Source organism: Giraffa tippelskirchi, chromosome 13, assembly GCF_054371585.1.
Source record: "Giraffa tippelskirchi isolate mGirTip1 chromosome 13, T2T-mGirTip1v1.2.pri, whole genome shotgun sequence".
In the NCBI taxonomy this organism is placed as follows: Eukaryota; Metazoa; Chordata; class Mammalia; order Artiodactyla; family Giraffidae; genus Giraffa; species Giraffa tippelskirchi.
Window position 1 is genome coordinate 75,927,807 of NC_137287.1, and position 17,230 is coordinate 75,945,036.

General features: G+C 37.9%; 1 protein-coding gene across 3 annotated transcripts in view; it reads left to right on the forward strand.

Annotated features, from left to right (window-relative positions):
• SLC39A12 (solute carrier family 39 member 12) overlaps positions 1-14,737 on the forward strand; it is a 97,477-nt gene extending 82,740 nt beyond the window's left edge. For all 3 annotated transcript variants that reach the window (XM_081553760.1, XM_081553761.1, XM_081553762.1), the window contains one exon: positions 14,582-14,737. In XM_081553760.1, coding sequence (XP_081409886.1) covers positions 14,582-14,710 — 129 coding nt within the window. In that variant the 3' untranslated portion in view covers positions 14,711-14,737. The remainder of the gene's footprint in view (positions 1-14,581) is intronic.
• The last annotated feature ends 2,493 nt before the right edge of the window (positions 14,738-17,230 follow it).

Sequence of the window (17,230 nt, forward strand, 5' to 3'; positions counted from 1 at the left end):
TATAGTTGCTTTACAATGTCATGTTAGTTTTTGTGTACAGCAAAGTGAATCAGCTATACATACACATATATCCCCTCTTTCTTGGATTTTCTTCCCACTTAGGTCACCAGAGAGCATTGAGTAGAGTTCCCTGAGCTATATAGTAGGTTCTTATATATTATCTATTTTATGTGCTCTGTTGTGTCCGACCCAGAGATTGAACCTGAGTCTCCTGTGTCTTCTGCATTGGCAGGCAGATTTTTTACCACTGAGCCACCTGGGAAGCCCTGTTTTATACATAGTATCAATAGTGTATAACTGTCAATCCCCATCTCTGAATTCATCTTGACCCCCTTTCCCCCTTGGTATCCATAAATTTGTTCTCTGTATCTGTGTCTCTATTTCTGCTGTTACAGAACTGTAAGATAAATTTGTGTTTTAAGTATGTTGTTTTAAACCAACAGGTTAGTGGTAATTTGTTGACAGTAGCAGTAGGAAGCTAATGTATCCCTGTGCTGCTAACCTTGGTTTAGATGCTCTTGGGAACAAGAGGCAGCTGTGTAGGAGCTTCTCATTCTGTATGAGAACTGAAAATTCCTTCTATAAAAATTCCCAGAACTAAAAATTCAGAAAAACTTCTCATAGCCACCCTCTCTAAAATTCAAAAAATCTCTCAAACAAGGAAAAGACAAGCCCCCAAAGTATTTTTTTTTCAGAAGTTTGAATAACAGAATTTATTTTTCAACAATATGATTTTTATTTAAAGAATGAGTTAATTCATTTTGAAGAGCATTAAGTAGCTTATGCCAGGGAGAGATTTATTTTGGATCTGAAACAAGTTGCAGACCTTTAGGCATTTCCTAAGGTTTTAAATCCTGTAAAACTATTTCCATAGCAATAAGCTCATAGAAATCTCAAGGGTCTATCACGATGGAGATGTCCCTAGAATGGAGATAACTGGACAGCTGCCCAGGATCCAATATGTTAATAGCATCCAAGCTGATAGTGGAGGAGATGTAACTCAGAGAAGGAGGTTCAGGAGAAGGACGTGCCTACCAAATTCATGCTAAAATGAAAGAAAACAAAACTCCTGTGCCCTCTCCCTGTATATCAAGGTGAATTTTTATTTATTTTATTTAGCTGTGATGGTTCTTAGTTGCAATACCTGGGATCTTCACTGAGTCATGTGTGCTCTCTGGTTGTGGCATACGGGTTGTCTAGTTGTGGTGCTTGGGCTTAGTTGCTCCAAGGTTTGTGGAAGCTTAGTTCCTCAACCAAGGATCAAACCCACATCCCCTGCATTGCAAAGTGGATTTTTAACCACTGGACCACCAGACAGGTCCCCATCCTGTTGAGTTAATTGAGAATAAACCTTATTTCTAGCCCTCTCCCTCCACCAGTCTTTCTTACTACATATATCTCTGAGTTGCTTCCTCTTCCACTCCACAGCTGGGTTTTTTGTTTTTTTGTGTGTATTTTTTTCTTATCTTTTTTTAAAACTTCTTTTCAGTTACATAATAATGGGAGAGGAAACAGCAAGACTGTAGAGGAATCACTTAGAGCAATTGGCTTATCTACCCTCTTCTGGGAATTAACATCCTCCAAGTAATATCTCAGCCATCCTTTTGCCTGGAGCATTTTCCAATTACCAAATAATTTTCTTTGTTTGCAAGGCATGGTAAAGACTATTTTGAATTTGAACTTAAGAGCCTCTGTTTTGAAAATGTACCCAAACACAGAAAAATAAGCTCTACCTATGACACCCGCTCAATAAATAGGATTGTTAGTAGTCCAGAGGAAGAACATTCATTGGCTTCTCTACAGTTGTTTTAGTTCAGTAAATATAACAGCTTCAAGAGAGTGAATTGAGTAAAAAGAACATAAAGTGGCTGACAAACAGCTACCGTCCTACCTAGGTTTTGCATCTTTTTAAAAATCAGGTGACTTGTGGCTCAGCAGTAAAGAAGCTGTCTGCATTGCATTGATCTGCATTGATCCCTGAGTCAGGAAGACCCTCTGGAGAAGGAAATGGCAACCCACTCCAGTATTCTTGTCTAGGAAATGCCATGGACAGAGCAGCCTGGTGGGCTACAGTCCATGGGATCTAAAAAGAGTTGGACATGACTTAGAGACTAAAAAGCAACTATAATACTAACCTCCTCCTACACTTTGGGGATGTTAATCCTATTCCCTGCTCCCCATTCTTTCTTTATATTCCAATTTATTGCATTTAATTGAGTCTTTCTTTGTCAGGGGAATTTAAATAAATCCAGTGCAATTCAATCAGTAATCCATCACCACCAAGTTGGCACTGGTAAATGAGTCCCTTATCCAGAAAACTAGTAAGTTATTCTCACTTTGAAGTTTGGCAATAGCTAGGTGTAATGCCCTTTAAATAATATCCATCCATAAAAAAACAGATATTTTGTTTGAAAAGACAGAATAATCTTGATCTGCACATTTGCTTTCAACAAATACTGTACTTGAAATCAGTAAGTGTAACTGACATCCTTTAAATCCTTTTTTGCTGTGAAAAAAAATGACAAGCATTGAAAAACCTTTTTAGGCAGCACAATGAATATAATTTAACATTCACAATGATTTCTTCACAAAGCAAGAAGTATGAATCATTCTTACCAACAGTTTTGAAAGATTTCCATTCTCTTTCTGTAAAAATCAGTCAAACTCTACCCTTAGATATTTTCTACTGAGGAAATTATTAATAGACTAAACTTTGATGAATGCTGAGCTTTATAATTTTTAAAAAGTGACTACCAGAAATGTTTGTATTTTTTGCTCTGCATGTTTCTTTTCTTCTTGCTAGTTTCTCAAACCATGTGTGCACATGCACACACACATACATATCTTCCAAAGAAATCCATTTCTTAAGAAAATGCTACAGCTGGCTGATGACTGTCTTTACTGAGCTATATAATTCAGAGTTTGTCTAACTCAACTGCTTTCCCTAACAAAAAAAATGGACAAGTGAATTTTTAAATGCAAGTTAAAAGCAGGTAACTTCTTTGTGTCTCTGAATTATGTCTGGCAGTGCTAGGATATTTGTCTTATAACTCAGTTTTCAAAAGAGAAATTTTCACTTATCTTCTGTTGCAAATGGCTTCTTGAATTCCCTTGGGATATCAGTGAGAAGGTAGAAACTTATAATATTGTATTTGAATATTTCACAAATAAAATATCTAATGCTGAATTTTTCAAAATAGCCTTATAAGCTTCCAGTTTGATGATCTCAGACACACTGAGCTGTGGCTCTTGCTTTCTTGCTTGATAAGGAAAATTAAAACTACTGTATTCAGTTGTTTTACAAACATAGCTACTAATTTTAAAAAAACCTAAAGGAAAGCTGAAAGCTGATGCCTACAGATGGTGACTGCAGCCATGAAATTAAAAGATGTTTTCTCCATGGAAGATAAGTTATGACCAACCTAGAAAGCATATTAAAAAGCAGAGACATTACTTTGCCAACAAAGGTCCATCTAGTCAAAGCTATGATTTTTCCAGTAGTCATGTATGGATGTGAGAGTTGGACTATAAAGAAAGCTGAGTGCTGAAGCCTGATGCTTTTGACCTGTGGTGTTGGAGAAGACTCTTGGGAGTCCCTTGGACTGCAAGGAGATCAAACCAGTCAATCCTAAAGGAAATCGGTCCTGAACATTCTTTGGAAGGACTGATGCTGAAGCTGAAACTCCAATACTTTGGCCACCTGATGCAAAGAACTGACTCATTGGAAAAGACCCTGATGATGGGAACGATTAAAGGCAGGAGGAGAAGGGGATGACAGAGGATGAGATGGTTGGATGGCATCACCAAAGCAATGGACATGAGTTTGAGTAAACTCTGGGAGTTGGCAATGGACAGGGAGACCTGGCATGCTGCAGTCCATGGGGTCACAAAGAGTTGGACATGACTGAGCAACTGAACTGAACTGAAAGGAAATCTATGACAAACCTAGACAGTGTGTTAAAAAGCAGAATCATCACTTTGCCGACAAAGGTCCGTATGGTCAAAGCTATCGTTTTTCCAGTGGTCATATGTGGATATGAGAGTTAGAACATAAAGAAGAGGACCGAAGAATTGATGCTTTCAAATTGTGGTGATGGAGAAGAATCTTTAGAATCCCTTAGACTTCAAGGAGATCAAACCAGTCAATCTTAAAGGAAATCAACCCTGAATATTCATTGGAAGGACTGTTGCTGAAGCTGAAAATCTAGTACTTTGGCCACCTTATGTGAAGCACTAACTCATTGGAAAAGACCCTGATGCTGGGAAAGATTGAAGGTAAAAGGAGAAGGTAGTGGCAGAGGATGAGATGGTTAGATAGCATCACCAACTCAATGGACATGAATTTGAGCAAACTCTGGGAGCTAGTGGAAGACAGAAGAGCCTGATGTGCTATAGTCTGTGGGGTTGCAAAGAGTCGACACGAGTTGGTAGCTGAACAACAGCAACAAAAATTCAAAATAAGACTTGTGTCAGTGGGAACACATCTCCCAATTTCAGGATATTGTTGGGCCAACATAGTAATTTGTGTTAAAGGTACTAATTCTATTCCCGTGGACTCTGTCCTCATGGCCTCATCAAATCCTAATCACCTCCTAAAGGCCCCACCTCCTTATGTCATCACATTCAGGGGTATGGTTTCAACATATGAATTTTTTTTTTTAATAAATTTATTTATTGTAGTTGGGGGCTAATTACTTTACAATATTGTAATAGTTTTTGCCATACATTGACATGAATCAGCCATGGGTTTACATGTGTTCCCCTTCCTGGACCCCCCACCCACCTCCCTCCCCATCCCATCCCTCTGGGTCATCCCATTGCCCCGGCCCTGAGCCCTTGTCTCATGCATCAAACATGGAATGGTGTTCTGTTTCACATATGATAATATACATGTTTCAATGCTATTCTCCCAGAACGTCCCACCCTCACCTTCTCCCTCAGAGTCCATAAAATTGTTCTATGCATCTGTGTCTCTTATTCTGTCTCGCATATAGGGTTATCACAAAAACATTTATAATATAATATTTATGCTCTAGGATGTTGAGATCTAAACATAACCCACAATTTAATGTTTCTCAATACAAAGTGAATGCAATGAATCCTTAGTAAATGATAATTATTCCTATTGTATATTTTCTTACTTGTGATAATATTGTAATGAATAAAGGAGATAGTGAAGGACAGGGAAGCCTGGTGTGCTGCAGCTCATGGAGTCACAAAGAATCAGATGTGACTTAGTGACTGAGTAACAAAGAGCTAAAGAATTAAAGCGAAGCTTTTGAAACCTTGGAGTGAGTGAGTACATGTGTGTTTAGTGTGATAAAATATTAATAACAAAAAATTTACCATTTTTAGGTGTACAGTTCAGTACCATTAAGTAAACTCATTGTTGTGCAACAACTACCACCATCTCCAGAACATTTTTTATCTTTTCAAACTGAAACTCTATACTCATTAAACAATAATATACCTACCCCCAGCTCCTGGTAACCATCATTCCACTTTCTGCTCTGTGAATTTAACTATTACAGGTACCTCACATTTGTAGAATCATGCAGTATTTGTCCTTTTGTGACTTGTTTCACTTCATATAATAACTTGAAGGCTCATTCATGTCATAGTGTATGTCAGAGCTTCCTTACATTTTAAGGCTGAATAATATTCTATTATATGTATATCAGTTCAGTTCAGTTGCTCACTCATGTCCAACTCTTTGTGACCCCATGAACCACAGCACGCCAGGCCTCCCTGTCCATCACCAACTCCCGGAGTCTACCCAAACCCATGTCCATCGAGTCGGTGATGCCATCCAGCCATCGCATCCTCTGTCATCCCCTTCTCCTCCCACCTTCAATCTTTCCCACCATCAGGACTTTTCCAATGAGTCAGCTCTTCGCATCAGGTGGCCAGAGTATTGGAGTTTCAGCTTCAACATCAGTCCTTCCAAGGAACAACCAGGACTGATCTTCTTTAGGATGGACTGGTTGGATTTCCTTGTAGTCCAAGGGACTTTCAAGAGTCCTCTCCAACACCACAGTTCAAAAGCATCAATTCTTAGGCACTCAGCTTTCTTTATAGTCCAACTCTCACATCCATACATGACCACTGGAAAAACCATAGCCTTGACTAGATGGACCTTTGTTGGCAAAGTAATGTCTCTGCTTTTAAATATGCTATCTAGGTTGGTCATAACCTTCCTTCCAAGGAGTAAGCATCTTTTAATTTCATTGCTGCAATCACCATCTGCAGTGATTTTAGAGCCCAGAAAAATAAAGTCAGCCACTGTTTCCACTGTTTCCCCATCTATCTGCCATGAAGTGATGGGACCAGATGCCATGATCTTAGTTTTCTGAACATTGAGCTTTAAGCCAACTTTTTCACTCTCTTCTTTCACTTTCATCAAGAGGGTCTTTAGTTCTTCTTCACTTTCTGCCATAAGGGTGGTGTCATCTGCATATCTGAAGTCATTGATATTTCTCCCGGCAATCTTGATTCCAGCTTGTGCTTCCTCCAGCCCAGCGTTTCTCAAGATGTACTCTGCATATAAGTTAAATAAGCAGGGTGACAATATACAGCCTTGACATACTCCTTTTCCTATTTGGAACCAGTCTGTTGTTCCATGTCCAGTTCTAACTGTTGCCTCCTGACCTGCATATAGGTTTCTCAACAGGCAGGTCAGGTGGTCTGGTATTCCCATCTCTTTCAGAATTTTCCACAGTTTATTGTGATCTACACAGTCAAAGGCTTTGGCATAGTCAATAAAGCAGAAATAGATGTTTTTCTGGAACTCTCTTGCTTTTTCGATGATCCAGTGGATGTTGGCATTTTGATCTCTGGTTCCTCTGCCTTTTCTAAGTCCAACTTGAACATCTGGAAGTTCACGGTTCACATATTGCTGAAGCCTGACTTGGAGAATTTTAAGCATTACTTTACTAGGGTGTGGGACGAGTGCTACTCTGCGGTAGTTTGAGCATTCTTTGGCATTGCCTTTCTTTGGAATTGGATGAAAACTGAGCTTTTCCAGTCTTGTGGCCACTTCTGAGTTTTCCAGATTTGCTGGCATATTTAGTGCAGCACTTTCACAGCGTCATCTTTTAGGATTTGAAATAGCTCAACTGGAACTCTATCACCTCCACTAGCTTTGTTTGTAGTGATGCTTCCTATGGTCCACTTGACTTCACATTCCAGGATGTCTGGCTCTAGGTAAGTGATCACACCATCGTGATTATCTGGGTGGTGAAGATCTTTTTTGTACAGTTCTTCTGTGTATTCTTGCCACCTCTTCTTAATATCTTCTGCTTCTGTTAGATCCCTACCATTTCTGTCCTTTATTGAGCCCATCTTTGCATGAAATGTTCCCTTGGTATCTCTAATTTTCTTGAAGAGATCTCTAGTCTTTCCCATTCTATTGTTTATGTGATATGTATATCACATTTTGTTTATCCATTTATCTATCAGTGTATACTTGGCTTGCTTTTCTAAATTCTTATTGAGGACTGAATAGCATATTTGATCCTCAGGTGACTTTTTTCATTCACTAGAGCAATTTCCCTGGTGTTTTTGTAAAGTTTGTGACAGTGAATGTCCGTAACAATCTTGCTTACTCATCAAGAATAACATAGGTTGTTTACAGTTCATCTAAATTTACTGAATGCATGAGATGATCACTGTTATAAAGAGTCAGCCTATGTATGTTGTCAACAGTCTGGAAGAAAAGCAAAAAGTTTATGTGATTGTGTCTGTGGTAGAACACTTATTAACACAAGTAACTTGGCCAGCCAGCACATGGGAGAAGAAAGACAGACAAAATTCAGTCCATCTCTTTCTTGGGTTTGTGAAGGCCAAACAGTCTTTCTGCTTTACCAGATTTTAAGCAGATTGTGATCTCATGGATGAGAGATTCAGAAAATTTTCTTGGAGACATATTTACAAACACTGGATGAACTTTTGAGTGTCATTAATTGTAATAAATCTATCTACCTATTTAAAAGGCTCCTACATGTCTCTTTGTTAATTATTTCTTAGACAACAGGTTATTGATGAATAATCATCAAATGACCCTTTAAAAATCAAGAGAATAACTAACTGAAAAATTAACATTGTTGTAAATATGTGGATGAGTGAATATTCTAAAGTTAATTTTTTTTTCTCATGTGTTTGACAACATATGACATAGAACGTAGAAACAACATCTCTGTGCTCCAGTGGCTCTTCATAGCAGTGATGATCATTTGGAAAAAGGAAACGAAAATCTAGGTGTTTCAATGTTATAAGAATTGGAAAATACTTGGAAAAAATCTTCCTGTCCTGAATATAAATGAAACACTTTGATATGGCACTATCTACTTTGTCCTTAGCCACCAAACAATTCAATAACTCAAAATCAGTTCAGTTCAGTCACTCAGTTGTGTCGGACTCTTTGCGACCTCATGGACTGCAGCACGCCAGGCCTCCCTGTCCATGGCCAGCTCCTGGAGTTTACTCAAACTCATGTCCATTGAATCGGTGATGCCATCCAACCATCTCATCCTCTGTCATCCCCTTCTCCTCCTGCCTTCAATCTTTCCCAGGATCAGGGTCTTTTCCAATGAGTCAGTTCTTCACATCAAGTGGCCAAAGTATTGGAGTTTCAGCTTCAGCATCAGTCCTTTCAAAGAATATTCAGGACTGATTTCCTTTAGGATGGAGTGGTTGGATCTCTTTGCAGTCCAAGGGACTCTCAAGAGTCTTCTCCAACACCACAGTTCAAAAACATCAATTCTTCTGTGCTCAGCTTTCTTTATGGTCCAACTCCCACATCCATACATGACTACTGGAAAAACCATAGCTTTAACTAGACAGATATTGGAATGTAGATTACATTAATTGATTTTTTCAATGTTAAACCAGCCTTGGTTGCCTAGGATAAATCCCACTTTTTTGTGTCATGTAATTTTTCTTATACATTGTTTGATTTGATTTGTTAATATTTTGTTGAGGATCTTTATATCTCTGTTCATGAGAAATATTGACCTATAGTTTTCTTGTCATATATGTCTGATTTTTGGTATTAAGACAATGCTGATCTCTTAGAATGAATTAGAAGTTATTTACTCATCTTATTTCTTTGGGAAGAGACTATAGAAAGCTGACACAATTTCTTCATTAACTGTTTGATAGAATTCACCAGTGAACACATCTGGGTCTTGTGCTCTGGAAAATTATTAATTATTGATTCCATTTCTTTAATAAAAGAAATAGACCCTATTCAGGTGGTCTGTTTTTTTCTTGTGTTAGTTTTGGCAGATTGTGTCTTTCAAGGAATTTGTACATTTCACTAGGTTATCAAATTTGTGGGCATAGAGTTATTCATGCTGCTGCTGCTGCTAAGTTGCTTCAGTCGTGTCCGACTCTGTGCGACCCCAGAGATGGCAGCCTGCTGGGCTCCTCCGTCCCTGGGATTCTCCAGGCAAGAACACTGGAGTGGGTTGCCATTTCCTTCTCCAATACATGAAAGTGAAAAGTGCAAGTCAATCGTGTCCGACTCTTCGCGACCCCATGGACTGAAGCCTACCATGCTCCTCTGTCCATGGGATTTTCCAGGCAAGAGTACTGGAGTGGGATGCCATTGCCTTCTCCAGAGTTATTCATAATATTCCTTTATTATCCATGGATTTTTTTAGTGATGTCCCCTCTTTCAATTCTGATATTAGTAATTTGTGTCTTCTGTCTTTATTTCTTAGTTAGCCTAGTTTATTGTTCTTTTCAGAAAATCAACTTTTAGCTTTGTTGATTTTTCTCTATTGATTTCCTATGTTCAATTTCACTGATTTCTGCTCTAATTTTTATTATTTCTTTTCTTTTCCTTATTTGGGATTTAATTTGCTAGTTTTCTTCTAGTTTCCTAAATTGGGAGCTTAGATTATTGCTTTTAGATATTTTCCCCCAATATGTACATTCAATCCTGTCAATTACCCTCTGTTTATTTTGTTCACTGAATACCACTAGTTTTGATAAGTTGTATTTTCATTTTCATAAGTTGTCTCACATTCTTTCAAATCCCTCACCCTGAGAAGGTCAGAGTCACTATATCTCTCTTACTACAGTTATTTCTATTGAAGCACAGGCTCAAGTCAACATGAATGGGACACTGAACTCAACCCTGGCACTACTGAGATTTGGGGCTGGATAATTCTCTGTTGTGGGGGTTCTCCTGTGTGTTGTAGGATGTTCAGCAGCATCCTTGGTTTCTATCCACTAGATGTCAGTTGTCCCTCTGCCCCTAGTGATGACAGCCAAGAATGTCTCCAGACCTTGTCAAATGTCCCCTTGGAGGCTCTCTCCTCTGGTTGAGAACTACTAGATTCTTGTACCTAGCAAGCGAAAGGTCAAACATACAACATGTGCAAGGGCTTTAGATTTATGGCAATGGAAAACAGGCTGATGTATTTTTTCATGCCTCTATGGGAGCATCCTGGATGTTCTGTTTGGATGTGCTTGAAATGGATATTTCTTTGTTTTAACTAGAAAACTAGATAGAAGGAGGATTAAGATTATTGCAACCTGCTATCTCACACCCCAGCACAGAGCAGTGAAATAAAAGACAAAGTTGGATCCAAAACTGTTATCCTGAATGGATGGATAGATAGCCTTAAATTATGTTACATATATATATTTTTCCAGAATCTTTTCCCTTACAGGTTATTACAAAATATTAAGTAGAGTTCCATGTACTATTCAGTAGGTCCTTGTTGATTATCTATTTTATATGTGTAGTATGTATATGTTGATCCCAAATTCCTAATTTATCCCCCTGCTTCCTTTCCCCTTTAGTAACCATACATTTGTTTTCTATGTCTGAATCTATTTCTGTTTTGTAAATAAGTTCATTTATTTTAGACTGTTTCCCTGGATTACTTCACTTCATATGATAATTTCTAAGTCCATCCATGTTCCTGCAAATGGCATTCCTTTCTTTTAAAAAATTAAAATAATTGGCTCTGTGATTACTTGCCATCCATTCAACGGTACCTTCTAGCAGCTTGTTTTTCCTCAAGGTCTTTCAGGATGCTCTGGTGGAAGGTCTTATGTAACATCTACTTTGATTTACATCCTTTTTTTTTTATCACACCTTTACTTATATCTTTCCTTCTCTCCTATTTACTCCCCAAAATCCTGCAAGAGGTAAAATGATTAACGCCTTTCAGTTATGAGGAAACACTGGCTCAGGAAGGATGATGACTTATCCAAAGGCACATAGATGTAATGTCAGAACCAGGACAAGAAGCCAGGTCATCTCATTATTGTAGAGGGTATACAAACACCTGCAAAGACCAGCTTTCTATATGAAATTCACCTCTATTAAGGCCCAACACATTTCTAATTAGCTAGAAAAAAATAAAAAATGCCAACACTAAAAAGTCCAATTAGTCACTGCATGTGATAAAAATATGTAGTAGAATACATAGATATCACACTGCCTTTGTCATAAAAGATAGCATGTTACTGATTCTGTTTATAAGGCAGACAGTATGTACCGGAACAAAGTGTAACAGATTAACTTTGTAAGCCTATAGAAACAGACAAACAATGAAAATTCCAAATTTTAAAACTTTAAAGAGATTCTCACCCTGACATGGAAGCTTTGATCATAATTTGAGGGGCCTGTCTGCACTTCCCATGTCCACATGGTTTGGTAAGAAAACCTAGCTAAGCTTGCTTTTGAGACAGTACTTGGCACTCTTTTGGATGATTATGAATGACATATGAACTATAATATCTCTTGGGTACATACCAAAATACCAGCAAGTTCTACACAAAGTCTTTCCAAAAGATACAAACATAAAATGCTGAAGCTCAAACCACATCTGATTACAGCATTTCACTTGCTCTGAATCTAGCTATATTTTTAATCATTTCAGTCAGCAAATTTGAAGGGAAATAAAGGTCCATAGGAATTTATTTTTGAGAGTACATATTGTGCTTTTTCTTTTTAAAAAACACCCAACAAGAGTTTAAATGCCACCATTTCCCCCTGGCTTTCAAAAGAGAAAAGTCCCCTTTTCCTCTGGGGCAGTTAAACTGTTATTGAACGATTTTACAGATCTTGATTTATACCCTAAGACTAGAGGGGTGAAATGATGAATAGAATGTGTTAACATTGAAGTAAAAAGTAGAAAAAAAGAGAAATGATAGCAAAACAGCCTTGCCTTCTAGAGATAGTACTAGGAGAAATGTTCTTCAGATTTTTGCCAGATATTTGGAAATCCTGAAGCAGAAAGTAACTTCCTTTTTAACCTCCATGCTTGGCAAGTTCCCAGAGTCTGATCAGTGAATGTCAAGACATGACAGTCAAGTAGTTGTAATTTTCTGGAAAATAATCTTTAAGATGCAACTCTTTAACATACCATTGTGAAGTTCTTTTTAAAAATTTCAATCAGGCATAGGAAAAAAATTCCCTGATATGCATGAAGCCCACATATTGACTATAACTGGTCTATAGATAATGGTCCCTACAAATTGTATTAACTAACTGAGATGTAGTTATGATGGTCAACTGCTAATTAGGATTTCTGAACATTTTAGCAAGTGATAGTAAATAAATGTTTTAAACTTGATTCCATAGTCAAGTTGAAGCTTTACAATGAATGCTCATGGAGAATGTTAAAGCACACCAGGAAGGCAAGTGGATAAATACTAATATCATGTACCATGTAGTAATTTTATATAAGGGAGGACTTGATAAAAAGGATGGTTTATGAAACATCCTCTGAAACTAAGATGGTGTCTTTCCTTCTTGTACACCTAAGGTTCACACTCCTGGGCTATCCTAAGTTCATACTTCTTTGTCTATTTCCATCTTTATTCCGAAAAATGGCTCCTTATTGGTGTCATTTAAAGATCTATTACTGGATATTGCAACATTTGCCTTCAATATGGTTTATAAATGTACATACCCCTGGATGGATGGCAAATTATCACAGAGCAAATTGTTTTAATTAAAAAAAGCAAGGAGTGCCATTTGCAGCAACATGGATGGACCTACAGACTCTCATAATAAGTGAAATAAGTCAGACAGAGAAAGACAAATAGCCTATGTTGCTATATGTATAAGCCTATATTGCTTATATGTGAAACCTAGAGAAAATGATACAAATGAATTTATTTACAAAACAGAAAGAGACTAGACTCACAGACATAGAAAACAAACTTACAGTTACCAAAGGGGAAAGGGTGTGGGGGAAGGATAAATTAGGAGGTTGGCATTAAGATTAAACACACAGGACCTACTGTATAGTACATGGAACCCTACTTAATATTTTGTAGTAAACTTTAAGGGAAAAGAATCTGAAAAGGAATATGACACGTATGTATATTACATAATTTAAGGCTATCTATCCATCTGTCCATCCATCCATCCATCTATCCATCCATCCATTCATCCATCCATCCATCCAGAATAGCAGTTTGGATCCCACTTTGTCTTTTATTCCACTGCTCTGTGCTGGGGTGTGAGACAGCAGGTTGCAATAATTTTAATCCTCCTTTCATCTATTTTGCCAATTTAAACAAAGAAATATCCATCTCAAACACACTGAAACACAATAGCCAGGATGCTCCCATACAGGCATGAAAAAATACATCAATCTGTTTTCCATTGCTATAAATTTAAAGCCCTTGCATATTTTACATGTTTGACCTTTCTTTTGCTAGGTACGAATCCAGTAGTTCTCAACCAGAGGAGAGAACCCCCAAGGGGACATTTGACAAGGTCCGAAGACATTCTTGGTTGTCATGACTAGGGGCAGAGGGACAACTGACATCTAGCGGATAGAAACCAGGCACAGTGCTAAACATCCTACAACACACAGGAGAACCCCCACAACAGAGAATTATCCAGCCCCAAATGTCAGTAGTGCCAGGGTGGAGTTCAGTGTCGGATCTCTGTTGACCTGAGGCTCCAATGCAAATGATTGTCATGAAAGAGATACAGTGACTCTGACCTTCTCAGGGTGAGGAATCAAAAGAACGTGAGATGAACACATTGAAGAACGACTGACAGATGTTGAGCGAATGTTTCCCTCTAAATGGTGTTACAGCATTTCACAAACATAAAACTGTTGCCATTTCTCTCTCTGAGAATAAAACCTAGTCTTAGGAGATGATGCCTTTATTGTTCCAAAGGTTAGGAAGATCTCAGTCATCATTTTGAAAAGAAACAAATACACGATTTGTAATAGCCAGTGCATTTAGCAACTTCATAAACCCAACAGGACCATCAAAAAGAGTTCCTTTCATCTATTATCTATTTCACATTTAAGCATTTTCCAAAAATAAAAATAGGAGTTAGAGTTGCTTTCAGTTGATAACTGTCATTTTAAGATTTCTGGCATTGTTAGGATCCTTATCACTACGTTCAAATGGCTCAATTTATCTGACGTTTTAGAATTTTGGTGAGAGTGGGTATTAAACATTTTGTAACCGTTTGGGGAATTGGAAAGGTTATTAAGTTCTGAATAACAGTCTCTCATGTTTTCCCACCAAACTTTTCCCAGCAGTGAATATATCTGGATCTTATTCTGGTTTTTTATTCTTTTTTTAGCTTCCTGAAATGACTCATGTTCAAACACAGCGACCCTGGTTGATGTTTCTCCTGCAAAACTTTGGACTGACCCTAGGTTGGCTTTCTCTCTTCCTCTTGGCTATATATGAACAAAATATCAAAATATAAGTTTATAGTCTCAAAATCCTTCAAAAATCAATTTCTCTGGCCTTCATTTCTTTTATTATATTCTATAATGATTTATAAATTAAATATTTTTATCTTAGGTGAAGTGTGTATCTTTATTAACTTATTAATTTAATAATGCAATTTTCTTTCTATAGTGTATAAATTGAATTTTTGTTTTAAGTTTCCAACACCATGATGGAACTCACACCTTTTTAGTAATTGGTAAGCTGTAAATTAATTCTAGTAAACTTTCAGAAAGAATTGTTTCCCTAGTAAAAGATGTTTGTTTGTAGTATTTGAAATGGACAGATGTCTGTTGGGATACAATCTGTTTCAACTTCTTTGATGTCAATAATATATTTTTGTGTGTATGTGAGATTACAAACCATAAGCAAATTAAATTCCAAAACATGTAATAAAGCCCAGTTTTAATGTGATGGTTTGTATTGCCTTTTGTTACTGGATGTCAGATTCTATATCAACACTAAATATATATATATATATATATATATATATATATATATCGGAGAAGGCAATGGCAACCCACTCCAGTACTCTTGCCTGGAAATTCCCATGGATGGAGGAGCCTGGTAGGCTGCAGTCCATGGGGTCGCTAGGAGTCAGACATGACTGAGCGACTTCCCTTTCACTTTTCCCTTTCATGCATTGGAGAAGGAAATGGCAACCCACTCCAGTGTTCTTGCCTGGAGAATCCCAGGGACAGGGGAGGCTGGTGGGCTGTCGTCTATGGGGTCACACAGAGTCGGACACGACTGAAGCGACTTAGCAGCAGCATATATATATATATATATATATATATATATATATATATATATATGTCACTTAAGAGCATGACCCACTGACTCAGAAATGCTCATAAATAAGCAAACGTGGGAAGTTTATTTTTTGTTCATTTATTTATTTGGCTGCACCAGTTGCAACATGTGGGATCTAGTTCCCTGACCAGGGATTGAACGCAGACCCCCTGCATTGGGAGTACAGTGTATTAGCTACTGGACCAACAGGGAAGTCCCAAAGCCTGGGAAGTTTAAAGGCTATTGTGTCAACACTCTTCTCTATAATCACCAAAGGAAATCTGGTCTAGATAAAGAAAACTGGAAACAACAGATGAAGTTCAAAATTTTTTAGCAGAACAAAACTTGAGTAAGGCTGGAGATTACTGTGTAAACTCTCATGGATTTAACAGAGTATATTTATGAGAATAATAGTACTGACAAGCAAAACATGTTATAGTCTTTCTGAGGAAATATAGAACCCTAAACATTATTTCAGTAGGTACATCATGAAATATACAAGCAGCATTACTGATAGTCTAGCAAAATTATTAAACTAGAAAATAACTCTGGTTTTAGTCATTTTTCTTAGAAAATAGATGCTTCACTTTTTTTTTTAATGAGATATCTTGACAAGGGGGAAAAAGCCCATTTTACTGCCAAAATGAATCATGTCACTCAGTCACATACACCTCTCCTACCTACACACAAACACAATCTTCTTCAGCCACCTTTCTTTGATTTCAAAATGGAGTGGGGCGGGGCAGGCGGTTCTCCTTCAGTTGTCTTTAGAGCTTCAATGATGGCATCATGATATAGTGCAGTAGTTCTCGGACTTCGGCAGACGTTAGGACCACTGGAGGATTTATTACAATGTAGAGAGCTGAACTTCATCCCTAGAATTTCTGCTGCTGTAAGTCTGAGTGGGGCTCGACTCTGAACAGTTTGCAGCCAATACTAATGCTGCGGGTCAGACACCTTGCCCCCGCCCCAAGCTTCACTGGCTTCGTTGATATCAGGTGCACCTGGCGTTGTCGAAAAAGAGCAGGCGCAAGACTCTGTTGCCCATTTAAGATGATTAACACCCAGAAAACCTCACGATAGACCTGAGTTCCTAGGCTGAAACCCCAAGCTCTTTCCCACTTGCTTGTGAGCAGACGATCCACCTCAGGAGTTACCGGATGAAGGATGTACAGGTAGCCCTTTTCTTCATCTTTGCCTTGAAAGGTAAGCGGACCCCACACGTAGAGCTTTGCCGTCCTTTTGTTGGAGAATGACGTGTAGCTGAACAAAACCCCTTTGTACAGGTCGACGTGATGTGGAGGTGACAGAAAGACGCACCTGGCACCAACCATATTTGGGTTTCTATGAGCATGTTCTGATTTGGGCATCAAGCCTTAACTGCAACCAATTTAATTAGAAAAGCTGTGACAGATGATTTTGTTCCAAGTTCAGGTTTAGAGTTGGTTTGGGGCTTGGCTAAATTAAGCATGTTGGTGTGAGCTACTCACCCTGTAACCTTCAAGTTAAGAGTAGGTTTCTTTTTTAATTTTATTGAAGTGTTAATTTCCACTGTAAAGCAAAATAATTCAGTTATACACACACACATATACATATATATACATATACATATATATATATACAATCTCTTTCATAAGCATTTCCACTATGGTTTATCCCAGGATATTGAATATAGTTCCCTGTGCCATACAGTAGGACCTTGTTG